This window comes from Eumetopias jubatus, unplaced genomic scaffold, assembly GCF_037043125.1.
Source record: "Eumetopias jubatus isolate StellerSeaLion01/CBP00866 unplaced genomic scaffold, mEumJub1_p1.0 scaffold_1, whole genome shotgun sequence".
NCBI lineage: Eukaryota > Metazoa > Chordata > Mammalia > Carnivora > Otariidae > Eumetopias > Eumetopias jubatus.
Genome location: NW_028274807.1, coordinates 54,513,891 through 54,536,885, shown reverse-complemented (window position 1 = coordinate 54,536,885; position 22,995 = coordinate 54,513,891). Strand labels below are relative to the sequence as shown.

General features: G+C 41.2%; 1 protein-coding gene across 1 annotated transcript in view; it reads left to right on the top strand.

Annotated features, from left to right (window-relative positions):
- MYH15 (myosin heavy chain 15) overlaps positions 1–22,995 on the top strand; it is a 148,120-nt gene that overhangs the window by 82,436 nt on the left and 42,689 nt on the right. Inside the window, 7 exon segments of the mRNA XM_028110549.2 lie at positions 3,288–3,414; positions 8,104–8,222; positions 10,824–11,023; positions 14,863–15,067; positions 15,070–15,220; positions 17,470–17,594; positions 20,888–21,003. Coding sequence (XP_027966350.2) covers positions 3,288–3,414; positions 8,104–8,222; positions 10,824–11,023; positions 14,863–15,067; positions 15,070–15,220; positions 17,470–17,594; positions 20,888–21,003 — 1,043 coding nt within the window.

The following is a 22,995-nucleotide window of genomic DNA, read 5'->3' as shown; positions in this document are numbered from 1 at the left end:
TGCATTATATAGTCTTTTAACTTTGCTTAAATAGAAAGCATCTCTAAGGCAGAAACTAAGTCTTATTTTACTCATACTCAGTACATGATATGCATAACCTTGTATACTCAAGTACTAGCATTAACTTTTACATATGCCTCTTGGGAATTCTATGGCTCATAGGTTCAGTCACTATCCAAGGTCATACAATTATGGTAGAGATGGGCCTCGACTCCCAGTCCTGTTTATGTTGGTGGGTGGCCACATTCCACTGCTGCTGTAAATATTTCTTGGTGAGATAAATTGATTCTGTTCACTCTCATAGGCATATACATTATGCTGAATTTTTCTTGAATTGTTTATTTCATCTTTTCCTGAATTATAATGCCAGGAATGCCAATACTCAGTGGAAACTGAAGCATTTTCAAAAAGTATATTATGCTGACAGAGAAGCCCAGGGAAATTTAGAAGTTATAGGCAATCTCACAATTATCTTGATTATTTTGAATTCCCATTGGTTCCTGCATTTTTGGGAGACAGCATTTTTAGGCAGCATTTTAAGAATCAGCTTTAAGATGAATATACATTATTCCATTAACCTCTTCTTTCCTGGTATGAAAATTTAGTGCCTATCCTTTATGCTTAAATTTGAATTTATACCTTCATTTACAACCCATTTGAATGATATGTCCCTGTATAGGCTACATTTAGATAAACAATTTCAATGTCTTTTGCAGATCCTGCTTATAAAAAATACATTGTAAATTGAAAAGGCTCTGCCAGTGGTTAATATTGCCCATGAAATATCTACCATACGAAGCTATGCCTAAGAGCAAGTGTCTTTTCTGTCTGCCCAGGTGACCTACTCTGCAGATATACACAGCCCAGCTGGGCCTTACTACATAGGAGTCTCTTAAAAACTGGGGATTCTCTGGCTCCTTTGCTTGCCATTTCCACACACCATTGACTGAGTTGTCTTGTAGAGCTCTGTGTTCTTTCACCCTCAGCAAACAGGTGCATAGCATAGAATATTGAGGGCCATACACAGAAGTGCCATTCCTCACACCTGGATGTATTCTTCCTGTTCCAGTTAATGGGTCATTTTTTATTGGAGGCAACATAAAATAAAGATGGTTCACATAGTTATCATACTTTTATCCGGTTTCCTCCGGCATTCAGGATTCATGACAATATGAGTCAACTAGGCTGTCAATGTAACGTTCCCTTTGTCATTACTACTTCATATAACAGATACTTAGGAATCTAGTATTAGACTTTTTTTCCCCTTGCCTCTGCACAGGCCGTTATTAGTGCAAATCCTAATTCCAACACTCCCTAGCTGTGTGAATTTGGACAAGGTGATTATCCTCTCTGACTCTGTTTTCTCATTTATAAAACAGAGTCAGTCTGAACTCTTGAGGGGTATTTTGATTAAAAAATGAGTGTGCCAACTTTGTCAAATTACTTTTAGGAGTGAGAGCAAACTATTCAACATTCAAAATATAATTAAAAACTTCAGACCATCTAAAGACCGTTACATATTTCACTACTATAGCTTTTTTCTAGTAGCCAGTAGAGAGTAGATATTTAAGTGTGCCTGACATTTAACCTCAGGGCTCTAACCTACTTGATTCTGATGACATTGTATAAGAAGCTGGCCATCAAATCTCTGCCAAGTTTAGTTGCACAATCACCAAAAATCCTGGGTGTGCTATAGGACATCTTTGAGTTTGAACTATATGACATTCCTCTTCAGCCTCCAAATGAGCATGTACCTGATTTGGCTCTTTATTTGTTTGCTAATCAGTGGATGATATCTTGACCAAGTTAATAGTAAGTTTGGGGGTTGGGGATTATAAGGAAACCTTGAACATGACCTCTAAGTAAACTTTAGTGAGAATGTTGGCCAATCTCTCACTGAGGCAATAATTTGATTGTCTTAAACATTTATTAAGTACCTATTTTGTGTCAAGCACAGCAGACTGCCTTGGGGATATAAGAAGAGGCAATCTGGTAGTTTTTCATTGGGAGTTTAGAATAGTCACTAGTGTAAGCTTGAAGAGAATAGTCTTCAACATAGGGTTGGCTTTAGCTGGAGGTCTCCAAGGCTTTTGCTGATTTAGGGGTTTTCCAGAGGACTAACCCTGGCATCTTTTAAATGTTGCTGGTCCTTGGCCATTGCCACATCACCACAAATTAAGTAAACATTCAGACTGTTAGGTTTACCACCAGATTTCACACACATCACCATTTTCTTGGAATGCCATTGGTGTGATCCCTAATTCTTCCTTTTCTGTAGCACTCATTGTAGAAACAAAGATCTCATGGGACTGTTGTATGGATTGAGATTTAATATACATAAAGAGCAAAACAAACAGCTATCTGTGGAACTATAGATCTATAGAACCACCAGTGTAATTTCTGATCATATTAATAACAAGTATGCAAGCTACAGCTAGGTAAAGAGGATAACCATTTTACATCTGGCAGCTCTTGGTCCTGTTTAAGAATCTTGAGTCTTAAACTTACTAGCATTAGTTCCAGGGTGTGGCAGAAATCTAATGGTTAGTTTGGTTACTTAAATCGGGTAGAAGTACAAAGGCCAGATGGCATATCCTTTCCTGCAAGCACGAAAAACCCATTCTGAGAAATTGGAGTTTAGAATTTAAGTGTTAACTCAACAGGGTTACCTTGAGTCTGCAGCCTTAGTGATCCAGAGGATGCTGTTGCTTTCCCAGTTCAAATTTCCATTATTAAGCCGCTGCAGCTCAGATCTATCTACTTTCTTCTATACTGCTTTGGATTTCCTTTCTTCTTCCCCTGTTCCTTCCCTCTCCTCTGCCTGTCCCCAATTGTTTATTGAGCTTCTCATATGTGCTTGACACTATTCTAGGCACTGAGGGATTCTCTGTGATCAAACAGAAACTCTACTTTCATGAAACCTATTCTAGTGGGAGAGAAAGATGGTTAAATATATAATATAATGTCAGGAAGTGATTATGTACTTCATTAGTATTTGGCATGTTTCCTTCTTCAGAAGAGCAAAGAATTCTAGAGAGTGTCCCAATACCTAGAGAGTTGGGTTTCTATATGACACCTATAGCCTAAGAAATTTGGACCCTTAAAGGCCCAGACCTTGAGTTTATTGTGTTTGCTGAAATTAGAAGATACAGTTTCTCAAATGTTAGCTGTGGTCTTCAGAGCAGAAGAGAGTACAAGGGTCCCAGAAACCACACCCCCCTTTCTTATGCAGCTATTTCAGCATGGACGCCGTAAACCATATCCAACCCTTCATTCTCAACTCATAGGCTAACTCTGAGAAACTCTGTAGTCTGTATGAAGAGCGCCTGAATGAAGCAAATGCAAAACTAGATGAAGTGACTCAGTTGGTAAATGACCTGAAAGCACAGAAGACAAAGCTATGGAGTGAGAATGGTAAGGAAATGTGCTGCTTTGGGTGTGAGTGAGCCTCAGTCCCAGCAGCCTGGTGGAGGGACAACTGAAATGATCACTCAGTCACTGAAACGGAGTGAGCATTTAAAGATTCTAGGGGAGGAATGAAGCCTCTGATTTAACCTTGTCCACAGATACGCTCTTGTCTGGTGAGGGTTACCTCTGTGCTGGTTTGGGAGGCTCTGCCCAGCTTCCTTCACGAAGGAGAAAAGCAATATGCAGTTGGATGAAGCAACTGTCAAGATCAAAGGATGGCAGGGGCTGTCCACACAGCCTGTAAGACGTGACTTTTTATAATGTTGACCTCATTGAAACAGGCATTTTTTTTTTCTAATTTTCAATAATAAACCCATACTTTTTTTTTTACACTTAGTAAAAGCCATAGTCTGTACAATGGCCTACAGAGGCCACGTAATTGGGCCCCTCATTATCTCCCTGACCTCTTCTACTACTTTCCCCTTCTCTCATTCTGCCCTGACTATGTTTTTAACACACCAGGCACACTCACATCCTAGGGTCTTGCCCTAGCTTTTTCCTCTGCCTGAAATACTCTAATAATTCTCCAGAGACTTGAAGATGAGGGTTAATCAAACACATATCTGGGGGATGTCAGTATAGGCCTTGTTGAGAAGGTGACATTTGACTGTTCTCACCCTGTTTTCTCTCTGTGCTTCTTTTTTTATAGTATTTAATACCCTCAAACAAACTACATACTCGACATGATAAATGTGCTTATTTGTCTATCTCCATCTGCGAGAATGTAAGCTTCATGTAAGCTTTGTTTTATTCACTGATGTATGTCAATCATCTAGAACAATGCCTGCCACTTATTGGTGCTGCACAAACATTTGACAAATAAAAGGTAGAAAAATGTACCACATTTTACTCTCTACTATCAGCTACTAATGATAGTTTTTTTATGCGTTTTGTGGGGGTTTTTTTCCAATCTTTTACATTGTGGCAATTTACTTGGGTTTTTTCTTTTTCAATTTGTCATAAGTTGGTTTTTTTTGTATCTTGCATATTTAGTCATTTATAATGGCTGCTTCTAATCCATCAAGTAGAGGGACCATGGTTTACTTAACCTTGCCTTGTAGCCTGACTTGTTTCTCTGCTATGAACAGCATGTGGCTAGATGTTTCTCTGTAATTAGAATTATTTTTAGGAATATGTTTCCAGAGATCAAATTCCTAGGTCAATGAAAATAAACAATACTCTTGATGTCCAGAGGCACACAATTTACAATGAGAATAAAGACCATTTGGACTATATCACATCCTGCTAGTGGGCACCTGTTTCTAGATGTTAAATCTAGAATTATAGCTAAATTAAAATGGGCTGGCAAAACTAACTATAAACCTAGAAACCCAGAAGAAAGTGTTTTTGGTTCTAGCAGGGACACTGAAGAGGACTCTAATAGTGGGGGCAGGGTATATGACACTTGGCCTTGTTACAAAACCCCCAATTTGATCTCTGCCGTTTAGGATGTAGTCTGTGGACTCCACAGTCCAGTGACAAGACTGGAGAATACCCATATGTCCGGTCCTGCATGATGTGCTGTACAAAATTGTTGTGATAGGCACTGCCTACCTCCCCCTAGTTATTGGTATTAATTTTCCACTCACTTTTTTGATGAGGAAATTAGTAAGTGAGTGAAGGGAAAGTGTGTGTGAGGTGATAATTCTGCTCAGAATAGAGGACCTTTTCTTCCTTCCTTTAATTCTTATTTTCACCTTTTGGCTTTGTGTAAATTAAAATTTAAGTATCTACCTATCCAAACCTCCCCTCCCTTCACTGGGTCTATGCTCCAGATTTTTTGCTGCTTTTTTGCTATTACCACTAGTCTCATGCCCTGCCCCGTCAACATATCACACTCTGCTTTCAAAGCAAACCAGTGGTAAATGTGGTCAATTAAGTTACGTTAAGTGGGTACTTGTTCTGTAGGATACGTGATATGTCAGTCTCAACCCCCTGGTGGATTGGCATTTCTTCAGACTCCTTTTCAATATGATGTTGTCACCCAGAGATTTTCAGTTTGGTCCACAGAACACAGGCGATCATCAAGACCCTTGAAGGGGGCCTATGAGGTTAAAGTGATTGCTTTTTAAGTTCTTTTGCGACTTATATTGATGCTGAAAAAGCAGTGACAATTAAAACTACTGAAGTCTCATCGTGCATCAAAACAGTGGCATCACACTGTGCTATTAATCATTGTATTCACTGATACATAGTCACAGTTTGAAAAAAAAAGTCAGTTTTAAGTAAGAATGTCCTTAATGAAGCAGTAAACATTAATTTTATTATATCTTGACCCCAAGTATATACCTTTTTAATATTCTCTCTGACAAAAGAAGTACGCATAAAACACTTCTATATTTTATGAAGTTTTTTAATTTTAATTCCAGCATAGTTAACATAGTGTTATATTAGTTTCAAGTGTACAATACAGTGATTGAACGATTCCATACATTGCTCAGTGCTCATTGAAATAAGTGTGTTCTTAATCCCCTTCACCTATTTCATCCATCCCCCACCCACCTCCCCTCTGAAGTATGATGTGTGATTAAGTTCTGAGCTGAGCTAGCAGGTCTTTTCAGGGAGCATCCTATTTACTTAAAAGGACGATTGACAAATCATGTTTTTTCTGACTCAGATATTTGGCAGATATTTTCTCAAAGTGAACAAAGTGAGCCTGTTGCTTCAAGGAAAACAACTGACATTATTTGTTGCCAATAATAAAATTGGAACTTTTCGGCAAAAATCAGATTTTGGAAAATGTATATATGTCATCATGAGCCTGATGCTCTCAATTCTTAAGACCTTTCTGATGAGATCAGTAGTGTTGTTAACAAACATGCGTTTTAAATATTGTTTGGAACGTGTCAACATTTTGGAAGGTCTGCGTAATTCAGTGAACACATATTTTTCAAATCACCACTTCATGATGTTATACAATCACGTGTAGGTGAAAGATCCATTCAAAGTTTAAGATAGACTCATGAATTTTAACATAACAGAGGAATATACTGCAATTAATCCTTGAGAAATTTCTATTTGTTGAATTTTGGTGTAGTATCAAATAACGGTCACAATTATCTGAAAAGGCTATGAAAATACATCTCCCTTTTCCAATGTATCTGTGACAGGCTAGATTTTCTTCACATACTTTAATAAAAACAGTATTACAATAGATTGCATTCAGAGGCAAATATGAAAATCTAGCTTTTATTAAGCCAGAGATTTTTTAAAAATGTAAAATAATGTCATTTTTCTCACTAACTTTTTTGTGTTTTTGGAAAATATAGTTTTTACTCTTAAAAAATTATTGTTTAGGTAAACACGTTAACACATCATTAAGATTTTTATTGTTATTTGAAAATGAATTAATACGAATTTTAAATTTCTCTTTTCATTTCAAATATGCTATTAAATATAAAACTCATGTAAACAAAATCTCTTTGGGGTCCCCAATAAATTTTAATCATATAAAATGTTCCTGAGACCAAAAAGTTTGAGAACTGCTGCTTTAGCCAAAACAGATGCTTTCTTATAATGCTGGAGTTTTAGAACTTGTTTATAGCAAGAGGTATATGGGTCACAGAATTGTGAGCTTTTGGTGTTGCACTAATTACACTACAGAAACAACTGCCTCTGCCCAGGATTGGCTCAGTATTTGTTACCATTGCTAATAATCAAAGCATTGCTGTCCTATTATCAGCAGAAGAGACAGAGAGGGTAGACTACTGTAAAATGAAATTTCCCCTGTCATGGTCCTATCCTCCACTATTTAATGACTATTTTTAATATTTGTTTAGCAGTCTACAAAACACATTCACATTAGTGAAAACACATTAGTCACAAAACACATTCATTTAATTTCCATTAACAATTTTTATAAGATTTTTATTTATTTTAGAGAGTGTGCGAGCAGGGGGTGGGGGTCAGAGGGAGAGGGAGAGAGAGAGGAGAGAATCTAAAGCAGACTCTTCAATGAACACAGAGCCTGATACAGGGCTCGATCTCATGATCCTGAGATCATGACCTGAGCCAAAACCAAGAGTCGCACGCTTAACGGACTGAGCCACCTGGGCGCCCCAACAATTTTTTATTGTTATCCTCATTTTACAGATGAGGCAAAAGTGTTGTAATTACTTGAAGATTATATAGTCAGAAATCGGTAGAGCCACATAAAATAAACAAGGGAACATAACACAAAAGAATGTGTTCTTCAGGGTTAAAAACTTAATTTGAATCTACCTCCACCAGTTACTGGCTGTGCATGTTTGTGTCTCAATCGTATATAAGTTAGTTGCCCTGTTTCCCCTTCTTTAAAGTGGGTAATATAATACCAACATGATCAGGGAGTTATGGGAATTAAGCTGGATCGTAGTACCTGCTGCATAGAAAAGTCTCAATATATGGTAGCTAATATTACCTGTTACTGACCCAAACTTACTGCTAAAAATAAGTTCTTTATCAGGGCTCTTTTGTACGTCCTGGAACAGATCATGCCATGGTTTTGCTGATAACTGGACTCTCAGACCCTTGCTAAATATTAAAAATATGTGTTAGGAGTCATTGCGGTTGCCCTTCAAGTGAACAAGTTACGGGAGGAGGCAGTCGATGAGGAGGAAGGGCATGATTAACTCACTTTGAGAAATCTCTCTGTAGGAGAGTTCCTGAGGAGGCTGGAAGAAAAGGAAGCTCTGGTAAGCCGACTTTCCAGGGAAAGGAGCAGCTTCACTCGGTAGATAGAAGAACTGAGAGGGCAACTGGAAGATGAATCCAAAGTAAGGCATCTATTATTTCTCACCAGTAGCTTGACTGTGTGTGTGGAAAAGAAAACAAAACAAAACAGTGCTTGATGGGTCAACCTCAATATCTCCTTCTGTGAAAGAGAGGAAAGTGCCCCAGAAGTTATGGGAAAAAGAACATGGTGGACCTTGTATGTGCTGGGAAGGAACTTCATCACCGAAAGATCTTCCTCAGTGACTCCAGTTGCTTGTCTAGTTTGTCAGATTTAGATAGAGCAAGCAACCTGTGTATTTCCATTTTGCATTATCACGTGAACAGGAAGTCAGCGAGGCTCTTTATGGATCTTTGATTCTCAATTGCATCAAGAAGTGGAATTAAATAAAAGATCAGAATGAAATAAATGGGGCTGGCTGAGTTCAATATTACTTTTAAATTGTCAATAACCTATACATATTGGTCATTTCTTCCCAAGAGGATATATAATGTTGCTAGCAGGTGACGCCAGTGAAAGTGGCCCTTTAAGAGAAAGCAGAGTGACTAACATGAGGGAGGAATTCTTTGAGCTCTGATATTTCAAGTTAATTCTTAGTTCATCTTCAAGGCACCTTGTTACTGACAGCTCACAGTGCCTCACTGGTACGTAATCTCCCTACTCTGAGGTGCAGGTCACGAGCCTGTAGACTTTTGTTCTTAAATAATTTATTTCACTCCCTCCACTCTCCTTATTTTCTGTGTTATATATGTATTTTTAAATGACTACCACGGTTTGTGCACCAGACATTCTGCTAGATACTTCTCTCATGTTATCTCAATCTTCACATAAGTCCTAGGAAACGGGTAGAATTCCATCTTTTTACATAAGGAAACCAAGGCTCTGAGAAGAAAAATAACATGCCCAAGGTCATAGAGCTAGTAGTAGAGTGTGAAGGAATTGGTGCTGGTAGTGAGATGACTTAATTTAGATTTTAGAAGATATCTCTGGCTGATTTCCCAGTGACTTCCAGCTGGCCTCGGAGAGCCCTCTGCTTGGGCTCAGGCCTCCTCCTGCGACCTTACGTCATACGTCTTCTTCCCTCATTTCCTCCCCTCCAGCCGCCCAGGCCTCCTCTCTACCTTATACAAGTCACCATTACTCCTCCCACAGGACTTTCATAGCTGCTCTTTCCACTGTGTACAGGCCCTTCCCCCAAGACCTTTGGGCAATGATGCAAAGGAGCCAACCAGCCTGCGTCGTCATTCTTGTTTTAGTTCCTTACTGCTGTCAGCATTTAAAAAAATTATTTGTTTATATGTTCATTTTGTGTATCCTCTCACCCCTTTATGGCTCCTTAGGGCAAAGGCTTTATCTTCATCTCATTTACTTCTGTAAACACTAATGCCTTGAACAGCTGCTCAATAAATATATAAGAGGGGTAGGGTCATAATTTAAAGCCAATTTTATTGGATTTCAAAGCCTGTGTCCTTCCCAGGGCCACTGTGTATTGTTGCTCCTCTTTCAAAGCTGCCCAGGGGTGTCTGGCTGAAGCTGCCATTAACTAAGCCTTGTGTTCTCAGAACTGCATCCATGGACTGAGAAAATGCTTTTTTTCTAATTTGCAGAAAGGACCCATGAGGACCGGCACAGACTCCACTGGACTAGGTTTTTCCCACTAGATTAGGTTATCTCTTGGGAATGATGCCTCTAGGTTAACCAGACCACCATGGAAGTGACAGGAATGTTCACTAAACTCAGCTCTGCTGTCTAAAAACCACGGTAGCTGCTACTGCACCACAGGTGGCTGTGTGAATTTAAATTTATTTAAATTAAAACTAAAATTCAGTTGTGACCACACATTGTACTAAGCACATATTGAGTGTTCGATAGCTACACGTGGCTATGGTTACCATATTGGATGGTGCATATATAAAATATTTTCTTTTTTTTAAAATAAGGATTGATTTATTTATTAGAGAGAGAGAGCAAACATGAGCAGGAGGGGCGAAGGGAGAGGGAGAGAGAATCTCCAGCAGACTCCATGCTGAGCAGGGAGCCTGATGCAAGGCTCCATCTCACAACCCTGAGATCATGACCTGAGCCAAAACCGAGCTGGACAGTTAACCGACCGTGGCACCCAGGTGCCCCTGAAGTATTTTCATCTATAGAAAGTTCTACTGGATAGTGCTGTTTTAAAGTGATCAGAAATAGTGTTCAGAGATTTACACGTGAAATAAAAGATTTTGTTTCTTCATCAATGAATGAAAAGCTGGACCACATCCCAGTGATCCCTTAGTCCAATAAGATCTCAATCGTAGATAGTGCTAACTATAAATCTTCCTGCCTAAATGATAGGGAATGTTCTTGCTACCTTTGCATTTCCCCACTATTTCCAGAACCTGCAGTTGCTGAAGCCCACATAGTCAGTCAGGCCTTTCCCTAAATAGAACACTGTTCCCTGTTGTAACAGCAGCAATTAGATACTGGATCCTTTCTCATCCCAAATTCTTTCCCTGGTATTATCTTACTAGGTTCAGGTTCAGCTTGAATTTGTGGCAGGTTGTTATTAACCTCATCTAAAAAAAAAAAAAGATGTCACCTCCAAGCCCTTCGTTGTTAATGGTAGCGATGCCCTTTTTTAATGTGTGTTGTGTCTGTTAAGTCACAGAGTGCCCTGGCCCAGGCCCTGCAGTCAGCCAAGCATGACCGTGACCTTCTCCAAGAGCAGTATGAGGAAGAACAAGAGGCCAAGGCTGAGCTGCTCCGGGCTCTCTCCAAAAGCAACAGTGAAATGGTGGTGCAGTGGAGAATGAAGTACGCAGATGACGTCGCCCAGAGGACTGAGGACTTGGAGGATGCCAAGTGAGTGGGGCAAGGCAGACCTGAACCCAGAGGTAGTTATGCAACAGGAGATCAGGAGAGTGACTGTGTCTTAAAGGCCTCACGTAGACATTGAACAAATCACTACCAAGTGCGTGAATAAGCCCAAGACCAAAGCTGAAACAGCCACTGCCGGCAAAGAGCACATGCTCTGGTGGGGCTAAAAAATAACAATTATAATAGAGTAATAAAGACTAGAAAGAGGTCCTGGTGAAAGAAAGAAGGCTCTTTCTATGGCACAAGACAAGTCTTCAGAGAAGATGTGACTTGGAGCTAGGGTTTGAAAATGGGCTAGCCCTTAGAATCATGTACTTCATTTGGAACATCAAAATAATGGAGTCCATGTGTGTACATGTCTCCATACATTAAAGTCAATTATGTCTCTGGTCTACGACTTGGAGACTACAAAGTGCTCTGTGAAGATGCACAGAGATGGCTGGAAACATATCAGGAGCTGTCGTCATGCCTTAAGGGCTAAGAATTTCTTTGAAAAGAAGTCACCCTCAGACCACCTCTAAGATTAGAATATCGGTTTTATAGCCAACACTACATAAAGGCTTTAGAAGTCCTTCTCAGGAGCTACAGGAGCTTGGGGCCTAGATGAATCAAGACCTGGTACCAGGGTGTAGAACTGAAGCATTTTGTTCAGAGGTCAAAGGACTGTGTAAATTTGAGAGAAAGTGTCAAACCAACCCCAGCTTTATAGTCATTAAAGGTTTACTCAAAAGAATGTGTCCCTGGCTTGGCAGCTTAGCAAAACTTCAGGAAAGATCAATGCAGTTCTCTTTAGTTTCAACCAAAAATATTGTTTTTCAGTTCTTCACCTAAATCTTTGAGAGACGTGGCTGTGGACTTGCTCAACAGTCGCTATGTCCTGTCCCTGGAGGGGTACCAAGTGATCTGTCTCTGAAGCCGCAGTAACTTAAAAAGGCCTTGGGATGACAGATACTAAGAATACCTGCGGTAGATGTTTGAAAAATGCTGGGCCACAGAAAAGTAGGGCTTTGAACTGAAATGGCTCCTCATATTAGAAATAGGGCATTTGCTTCTAAAGTAAGATATTTTTTTTATGCTATGATGGAAGAATGTGGGTGAAAGTGCCTACCGTGACAGTGTTGCAGGTTTCTTTGGGAGGGGTAGAAAAGAGGGAAAGCATATAGACTGCGTACGACCACATGGATCTGTTGAGCTAACAGATTGTTTCCCTGCAGTACATGACAACTAAAGAGAAATAATGGACAACATGGTAATATCCAGATACCTCTTCTGCTTTAAACTTATTATTTTTTTTGAGAGAGAGAGAGAAAGAGAGAGCTCATGTGTAAGAGTTGGGGAGGGAGGGTAAGAGGGGATGGGCAGAGGGAGAGAGAGAGAATCCTGAGCAGGCTCCATGCCCAGCATAGAGCCCTATGTGGGACTCGATCTCCCGACATTGAGATCATGACCTGAGTCAAAATCAAGAGTCAGCTGTGTAACTGACTGAGCCACTCAGAGCCCCAAAACTTAATGGAATATCAAATAAATAAAACGTTGTCTATATTATACTCCAAGGAGACAGAACTCCAAAAAAAAAAAAAAAAAAAAAGAATCTAGGATTCTATTTTTTTTAATTGGCTTCACAGGATGAGTTAGTTTAGCTGACTCAAGCTCACCTGAGACCCAGTTGACTGTTTCTGAATTTCACATTCCCCAAGAATAGGGATTTGGTTTCTTCATCTTCCACATCTTGCAGATTCTAGTACGGAGTAAGAACTTATGGTTGGCAAATTGAGGAACAAATGGTAGTTGGTATGAAAGGTAGACAGTATTATCAGTGAAATGAGGGTGACCAACTTGCCCATTTTGCCTGATGGAGTTATGGGCTTGCTGATTTTAGCACTGATGGCCCCATGTCCTGGTGAAACCCCTTGGTCCCCCCACACATTTGGTCACCCAAAGTAAAATCCCTAGTTTTTGAGTATTTTTGAAGTATTTGAGTATTTCTAAAGTAATTAAAATACATGTAATTATTTTATAAGACCCCTGTTTTAGGTGGGGTAAAGCATCAGAATCTCCTTTCTGCTCCAGCTTTATTGAGATGTAATTGACATTTGTATATATACTGACATTGACTTGCTGAGACCAAGTCTAGATTCCTCTGGGCCCCAAACTCCTATATATCATTAAATACGTTGAGGTTATACAATGTGATGATTTGATATACGTACATATTGCGAAGTCTTTACCACAATGTAGTTAGTTAACACATCTTCTATCCTACGTAATTACAATTTGTTGTCACTATGATGAGACCATTAAAGCTCTGGTGTCACAGCAACTTTCAAATATACAAGACAGGATTGTTAACTATAGTCACCATGTGGTATCTCTTGTTGGGACGCCTGGATGGTTCAGTCAATTAAGCATCAGAGTCTTGGTTTCGGCTCAGGTCATGATCTCAGGGATGTGGGATCAGGCTCCGTGCTCAGCGGGGAGTCTGCAGGAGATTCTCTCTCTCCCCCCTCCCCCCTCCCCCTCCCCCTCTCCCTCTGTCCCTCTGCCCCTCTCCCGAATGCTCTTTCTCTCAAATAAATAAGTAAATCTTTAAAAAAAAGAATCTCCTCTTAACATTTAAGAAAAATGAAGCAAAGATGTGAAGTTGCTATGGTTAGAAAGCCAGTGAGCAAGGAGTAGTTGTTAGAGCTCAGATTCTTCCTGGATGCTGAGCACAGATTGGTTTTTGCAGGATTCCACCAAAAAAGGGGCTTTTATGACCACATTGGTCTGATGGGCTACTTGTGTGGCACATGTTAATTCCAGAGGATCTGTTTCTGTTTAATAATAGTAGATCAGAAAGAGCTTTGATACACACAGTACCTTTCATCTAAGAAGTGTAATGAATGGGTAAGAATGGGGCTGCCAGCGTCCCTGCAGGAGATGGAAGCAAGAGAACACATTTCATCCATTAGAAAGCCCCAGGGCACTGCATTGTGGGGGTGGTGGAGGAAGCACTTTAATAAACCACTCTATCTCAGAGGATGCTAGAGGGATAACAGCAGGGGCTAGAGTCTCCCCTGAGAGCAGTGGGACCTGGGAAGTGAGCATAACGATGGGGAGAGGGATTTGAGTATATAAATTTGAGAAGAGCAGCTGAGGTGGAGAAGAAATTCAGAGAAAAGACAGAATTTTGGCATGTTTAGGAGCTACATGATAAGAGGGAGAGAGAATGAGCAGGAGAGAACCAAAGAATGTTCCTTGGAAGCAATGTAGTAAGGAGATCTTTAAAGACTAGATGTGCCTAAGAACTTTTAACAACTGCTTACTGCTGGTGGGGTGTTTGGTACAGTCTCCTCTTTCTCCCATTTTTTTTTCCCTAAAGATTTTATTTATTTATTTGACAGAGAGAGACAGAGAGAGAGGGAACACAAGCAGGGGCAGAGGGAGAGGGAGAAGCAGGCTCCCCGCAGGGCAGAGAGCCTGATGCGGGGCTCGATCCCAGGACCCCGGGATTATGACCGGAGCCGAAGGCAGTCGCTTAATGACTGAGTCACCCAGGCACCCCTCTCCCATTTCTTAATGAAGTCACCCTTAAAGTCTGTATTGCTGATAGAAGGTTTAAAGTTAAGCAAATATTTATAGGATTAGAGATCCTGAGTTCCAAGAGCAGGTTGGCAAAGGGTAGGTGAAAATAAAGCGCACATGGACATCTGGGTTCTCTAGGCATGAAGAGGCCCCCCCCCGCTTGCTTTGTACCCAAGCACTGTTTTAATCCAGGACAAACTGGGTGAGCTCTCTGAGGGTTGCAGCTTCACTTGCCATTTGCTTGGGTCTCCCCTTCTCAGGAAGAAGCTGGCCATGGGGTTGCCGGAGGCTGCTGAAGCCGTGGGGGTAGTGAATGCCAGAAATGCCTCCCTGGAGAGGGCCAGGCACCAAATGCAGCTCGAGCTGGGGAACATCCGGTCCGACCTCCGGAAGGCCTGCTCCCCAGCAGCTGTGCTGGACCAGAAGCAGCAGCCCTTGGACAAGTGCCTGGACGCCTGGACGCCTGAAAGCAGAAGCAGGAGGAGTCACGGGCCGTGCTGGGGGCCTCTCCGAAGGAGGCCCGGGCCCTCAGCATCGAGCTCCTCAAGCTCAGGCATGCCTATGAAGAGAGCCCTGTGAGCCAGGAAACCCTCCAGAGAGTGAACAAGAATCTCCAAGGTACTCTGAGCCAGGCTTGGAGCCAGAGCAGAATCAAGGAGGTGTGGGGGGAGCCCTGGCTTCAAGGGCAAAGGCTGTCTTCCAGGGGCAGGTACCTCAGCATTGTCATGGTTTTGGTCCCGCTCAGGTTTTAACTTTTCCATTTTTAATACTCTTTTTTTTTTTTTTTACTACAGTTATTATTTTTATTAAATTCTAAAAATGAGACTACTTTCCTACCTTAGCCCCAGGTTCACTTCACTCTGTCAAGACAGCCACTATTAAGAATTTCTTTATCATCCATAGCCTTACCAAGATTTCCCATGCATATATGCATGCATGTATTATTAAATTTTGCAGTATTCTACACCTTTTATTTTTTTCATTTATCAATGTATTTTCTAATTTGACAAATATTTCTGTAGCCTACACTGTGTGCCAGATTCTGTTGTATATATAACCACCCCTCATTTAATTCTCAGAGCAGTCTTATGGGTTAGTTTCTTTGTCTGTAAAAAGCAGATTATATTAAGTCCTGTAAGATTAAGAATTTGTCCAAATTCACAGTCGATCAAAAGTAAATGTGAGATCTGAGCCCAGGCAGCTTGACTCCAGCCTATGCACACTTACCTACTGGCTGTGCCACCTCCCACGTGCCTCATGATTCTCTCTGCATGTCTGTCTGTACATGGAGGCCTGCCACATGATTGTTGATAGTTGCAGAGTGTTTTATAATAAGGATGATCAATACTTACTTAACTAGACCTCATTCAGTTTAGATACGATTTTTCACAATTATAGATAATCCTCTACTATACACTCTGTACATATACTTGTGGACAGGTAATGTTTCAGTAGGGGGTAGATTTCTAGAAATGAAACTGCTGGGCTAAAGGAATGAGTTACAAAATTTTGAGATGCTGCCGACTTACACCAGCTCCACCAGTGATGTGCATTAAAACCTTGAGGTGCCCTGGGAGCAAGTAAGTTCAATACTATTGGAGGCATAAATGAATCTTGCTTCTCTGTTAGCCTACATAGTCCGTGCTCAGTGAGACTGGGCATGTGAGAGGGGCTGGAACAGTGGTCAGAGAACTTCAGCTGCATCCAAACTGCTTGAGGGCTGGTTCAAATGGTTGGCTGGAGATTCTGATTCACTGGATCTAGGGTGGGGCCTGAGCATTTATATTTCTAACAAGTTGCCCGTGAGGCCAGTGCTGCTGGTCTGGAGACCACACTTGGTTTGGGTTGGGGCTTGGGCAGAAGTCTTTTTCGAAAGCTCTCCAAGTGATTCTGAGGTGTGGTCAGAGTGGAGAACCACTGCCCCAAGGTTTCTTTGGAGAAACTCTCTTCTGGAGAGGGCTTATAAGAGAAGGATTCATTACAGAAGAATTGTCATCTAAAGGGTTTGGTGTTGTAACTTTGCAAAACCCTTGTCACATCACATCATAGCCAGGGATCTTGGAACTAGGGGAGCAGGCAAGCTCTTGAGCTCCTTCCACCACCTCTGGATGGTGGGTAACTCCCAGAGCTACTTGGCCCTACTCCACACCTCTTAGTTACTATAGTCTTCCTTCAGGAAGAGGCAGAACTGACAGTAAGAATATTGAATGGTGGGAGGTTTTGTCACTTCTGGATGCCTTATTCTGTCAAAGACTTGTGTTCATGAAAGGCTAGCCACAAACCCTCAAGCCCTTGACCTCCTTTGGATTCTTTGGTTGATCTGTGCTCACACATTGGCTTCTGGCAGGCAATGACCCAGGTTATGCTTTCAGCTGCTATCCTGGTGTTGAGAGGCAGCGGACAGAACGGTAGCCACGGGTGTCAACAGCTAAGCCCTTACACCGGAAGTGTAGGGATTCCTTGCAGGAAATTGCTCTCCAAGCATTGGTTTTTGATTTATTTTCTTTTATATTGAAGGTAGTGTTGAGGGAACGGCAGCAAGACCTTAAGGCAGGTGGAATATGACACGGCTCTGACAAGCAGGCCCACCATGTAAAGTTGTACAGGTTGTTAAATGCACAGTACTCTGAGAAACACCATCCTCCCCAGTTGTAGTAGGCAACTTTCTGGTGGGTGGCAAAAGAATATATTGAAGAAAAACTGGTTTTTTGAAATTCCAACAAGGGTCCCATAGGTACCGTTGGTGGCCTTGCCATCAAGTTTCCAAGGATGGCATGACCACAGTCCCAGGGGAACAGTCCACTACATCTGATATCATGGGTTGGAGACTGGTTCCTTTCACTAACTTTGCTTTTTTCCTTCTCCAGAAGAGATTTCTAATCTGACAAATCAGGTCAGAGAAGGAAAGAGGAACTTAAGTAAAATGGAAAAGGCCAAGAAACGGATTGAACAAGAGAAGACTGAAGTCCAGGCGGCACTGGAAGGAGCAGAGGTATGACCTCCAGGGAGCAAGGGTTTTTGTCATTGTGACCAAGCAGAAGGTTCTGCATTCCAGTAATAATAGCAGCAGCAACAACAACAAAATGACACTTCTTCAAGTGTTAACTCTGTGCTAGGCACTAGGCCCAGTGCTTGATGTGCATTATCTTATGTAATCACCCTAACTAACTAGTGTCCCATTTCACAAAGGAAGACATTGAGGCTTAGAGGGCAGGATAAGCAATAATGGATACAAATCTACCAAGTGCAATGAGAAAAGGGAACCATGTCTATCTTGTTTATCAATTTATCCTCTGTGCCTAGACCCTCATTATTCAAAATGTGGCCCACGGATCAGCAGCTTGGAGCTTGTGAGAAATTCAGACTCTCAGCCTTCTCCCCAGCTCTGTTGAATCAGAATCTGCATTTTAACACGATCCTTTAGTGGCTCATATTCACGCCAACAGTTGAGAAGCACTGGCCTAGAACACTGGCTGGTGTGTAATAGAGGTTCAACAAATATTTGTTGAGTGTTAAATGAATAAATATCCTTTTACCTCCTCCTCTCTTTAAAAGAGTCAGTCAAAACAATTCCCCCCCTCCCAAGATAAAACTTTAGTTTTAAAAGTGAGATTCAAAGTGATGTTCTTAAACATTTGTCCTGAAAGCTTATCTTTATACAGATTGTTTGACAGGAGCATTTTGAGTGTTAGGGATTAAAAGTTCAGGAACAATCTCCGACCTTATTCCTGGGTATGTGCTAGGGATTGAATGAGGCACTGAAAAGACTTTTTGCCAAAGAAGGTGAACTAAAAGGAGTCATCCGTCACGGTCACTAAGCAGTTAACACATCCTGCAAAGCCTCTTTTCTCATGGCTGAATTTCATCTTCTTGACCCTCCCTTAGACTAAGCATCCAATATTTAAAAGGCAGCCCCCACCACTCACCCTCCAGCTGAGAAAATGATTTTTTTAAAAGATTTTATTTATTTATTTATTTGAAAGAGAGAGAGAGCATAAGCAGGGCGGGAGATGGAGAAGCAGACTCCCCACTGATCAGGGAGCCTGATGTGGGGCTTGATCCTGATCCCAGGACCCCGGGATCATGACCTGAGGAGTTGAAGGCAGATGCTTAACCCACTGAGCCTCCCAGGCGCCCCAAGGAAATGATTTTTTTTAAAGATTTTATTTACTTACTTACTTACTTACTTACTTACTTACTTACTTACTTACTTACTAGATAGTGAGAGCAGGAACACAAGCAGGGGGAGTGGGAGATGGAGAAGCAGGCTTCCCGCCGAGCAAGGAGCCCAACGAGGGACTTGATCCCAGGACCCTGGGATCATGACCTGAGCGGAAGGCAGATGCTTAACAACTGAGCCACCCAGGTGCCCCGGAAATGATTTTTAAAAGGCAAAACAGTCCATTTTAAACAGAGCCTTTTGGAAGGTGCAATCATGGAAAATTAGACCTCGAAGGACTTCTCCATGCCAAGCAATGTCTGTTAAGTTCATCTTATCACTACATTTGTGTAAGATACCTGCCACACAGAAGGCATGTCCATAGTGTCTTGCATATAGAGTTGTCAAGTGGATGGCTTTTGACACAGTTCTTGTCTTTTTATGCATAATTGTTTTCCTTATATATAATCCTTTCCATTGGTAGTGTGCTGTTGTGTCACCTAACAAGGCTGGTCCCTGTAAAGCTGGTGAGCTTTGTTTCATTTACTTGTTCCCTTTGGTCCTCTGGTCATCCTGGCTAGGGACTTTCTGAAGCCACCACCCTAACCTAAACAAGTAATATTTACTATAGAAATTTCAAGCACTATGATGAGCCAGTGAGAGAGATGATTGGGTGGGGGAGGAGGGGGGCAATTTGAGTCCCATATAACATATACATTTCACGTCTTGTAATGACTAGCAGGTCTCTACTGAGAGTAAGGCCATAGCAGTCATACCACTTACCACCACTAGATGGCACTATATTCTATTTGCATTTTTCCCCCCAAGGTTCGTCTTTTGCAGCATCCATAAACACTTCATCCACTTGCACATGTATTTGTAAAATTGGGTTGTTTTCCTGGGTAAGCCTTTATGAGAAACTTTATCACATTATTTTTGAGGCCACAAAACTCAAATTATCCCAGGTCACCTTCTCCAAAGACTCACTTTCTCTGTGGATTTTATTTTATTTTATTTATTTTATTTTATTTTTTCTCTGTGGACTTTAGAGGGTGAGAGGTGACAGTTTCCCCCTGAAGGAAGGGCACCATTTCCTTGCAGGAGATTGCTCTCCAAGCATTGGTTTTTGATTTATTTTCTTTTATATTGAAGGTAGTGTTAAGGGAACAACAGCAAGGCCTTAAGACATATTAAAATTCCTAACATCTTTCTTATTTTTATTTTGAAATTGCTACTCGCTTTTACTTTTGTTTGTATGTGGTAAGCACGACCCAGAAAAGGCTATAAAAATTACTCCTGCCCTCAGGACTATCTGCCAATTGTTAACTGACCAGTAGATTGTTGTCGTACCTCGTGCCCTTTATAAACATCTTCCTCAGTACCGCCCAAATATTTTGTTTCTACTTTTATATAAATTGTGTTTTTGGAACAGGCTATAAAGATTTAATCAAAGCTATACTTTTAAACTTGAATCACCTTTATAACATCCCTGGCAGTAACTGCCTTGCCTATATTTAAATACTCAAAGGGGCAGGAGATTTCACTAGCTGTCAAAGCAATCCATTTGAAGTAGTAGTAGTAATTATGGTGATGATGGCTCAAGTACATCCTAAATTCCTTTATTGTTCTTCCTTTGACAATATTTGGATACTAGCCTGTTTCCTGCCCTCTGAAAGCTTTTGACTTTTTCTCTATTCCTCCATGATATCCAGAATTAAACGAAAGGTTCCAAGTAGGAGTTATCACTTTCCTTGTTCAGCTTTGATCCTTTTACTGATTCATCCTGAAGATGAACTATATTAAGCAAACTCAAGAGTAATAAATTAAAAAGTTTAAATATAGTCACAGACAAGCTTGAAATTTTCTATTTTAAAAAATGCTTTAGAATTCTAGTTCCTGAACTACAGCAGAGAGCCCCGGGAATGTCAAAGCTGTAAGTGACATGACAAACAAAAGCAGTCACTTGTCTCTCATCCTGTTCCGATCTTCAGGGGAACTGATTTGAACTTAAGAGTTCTCCCAGCAACGCCAAAGAGAGCTATGATAGTGACATACATTTTGAGGGAAAAAAAATTGTGTGTCCAAAAAGTAGACTTAACTTAGTACTTTTAATTTATATATTTCAGGGAGCTCTGGAACGTAATGAAAGCAAGCTTCTTCACTTCCAGCTTGAACTCTTGCAAGCTAAAGCAGAACCTGAAAGAAAGCTCTCAGAGAAAGATGAAGAAATAGAAAATTTTAGGTATCTGAGATTATTCTGATGAGCAACATTTGCATATTCCAGAATCCTTGACTGAACAGAACATGCTGTGTTTGGCTGTCTTTATGGCCTCTGTTGGAACGTTACCAAAGAAACTCAGCCAGTCTAACCCTACGCCAGCATCTTTCTAGTGAGTGCACCACTATTAATATAAAGGCACACCTCTATGCAATTACTGTCTGTTTTTATGATTTTCTTATAGTTGAGCAGCTTCTATCCTCATAGAGAATCCAGATAACACACCAAAGAAGCATAATTATATGCACAAGGACTGGGGGCATTGCCCAGTCTCTTGCTTGGGCATTCGAGAAGCTGACTGATAATGCTGAAGGGTGGAGGAAAGGAACCAAAAAATGTGATGTGGTGCATTAAAATTAAGGTCATATCAGAGTGAAGTTTTCACATACCCCCTATGTGTAAGTATAGCCATTTGTTTGGAGAGGGGCAGAAGCCAGGAGCTAAGCCGCTTATTGAATCCCTGGTGAAGAGGCTGAGTCTTAATAGTCAGGAAACTGAATTAGACAGGACTCAACGGGTGGCAGGAGCTTTTCTTAGCTTCATCATAACAAGCTGATGACTTTAGACATTCTACTTCTTAGCGTCTCAGGGAAGTGAGGGGATAAAAGCAGCTCCATACATGTCACAGAAGGTGGTGAGGAAGATCAGTGAGCTGATGTTGGCAAATCCCTTCACACTGTATAGATCAAAGGCACAATTATAAACACATGGAATTCACCATGATTATATTATTTATCTGATCTGTTCCATTAAGTCTATGCCATATGTCAGCGAGGAAAATCATTTGAGTCGGAGTTTTGACTGGCAAGCTGCTTTCAACATGTTTGCTAAACAATTTAAAAAAAAAAAGTTAATATATTCACCAGAACTGGCTTCTTTCCTATAGCCTAAATTCAGGCAAAACTCCCATGGGGGTCATTTTTTTTAATGAGGACATCAAACCACATTTGGCCCTCTGTGTGCTTTGAGTTAGTCTTGCTCTCACTCACTAGCACTTTTCCTCTCAAGGACTGACTGTGGGGATGAATTCTGGTCAACTTAAGAGGCTCTGAGTCAGTATCCAAAAGAATTTTTTTTGATGAAGGGCAAAATATCAGGCCTTGATATTTGCCCTACTTACTTCCATGAGGGAAAAAAACGAACCTTTCTTTGTGCAGTTAAAAAAACTCATTTCAGGTAACGTCAAGCCTGCCCCTATTAATAAACCTAGCTGAGGAAAAACGAATCCTCAGAGAGTCTGCGTCTCATCAGGTACATCTGAATGTCTTAGAGCCGTTCACCAATTATAATAATCTTAGTGCAAAGGAAGCCGGAGATGCAAACAGCCACGGCTGGAAGAAGAAGAACTGAACACTAGCCTGGAGCTGTGAAGGGCCTGAAAAAAGGAAGGGGCGGGCTGGAGGGTGGGGCAAGCTCGTCAGGAGTTTTAGTTAATGATTCATAATAACTATAATAGGTACATCTGGAAAGGAGAGACGAGCCTATCTTACAAAATATCACAAATGTCCTTGCAGACGTTCCTGTGTAAGGGCTCCGTGCAAGTACGGGTTGTATCAGGATGCCTTGGTTTTAATCCGATGCTTTCATCAGACTTCAGGGCTGGGAGATGAAGGGGTCCCAAGGAAACTGAACAGAATGGCAGGGGGAAGTCCTAGCAAAGCAGAGCCTTTTGAACAATCAAGCATAAGCCAGGTAACGTTCTAGAACTCGAGGAGAATATTGCCTGAAGGCCAGATGAGGCTCTACGTCCTCTGTCCAGATCAACCTTGGGAAAGGCCGCAGAAACTGAAGGAGGCCCGGGAGGCAGGACCCAGGAAATCGAAGGCACCAGAGAAAGCAGCAGAGACTCCCGAGGCAAGGACAGGGCCCCCAACAGTGCTGCAAGCTGCGTGATTCATTCAACTCTTCTGCTGCCGAGCTTGCGCTGCCTTTCGGTGAGGATGAATCTTCAGTGAG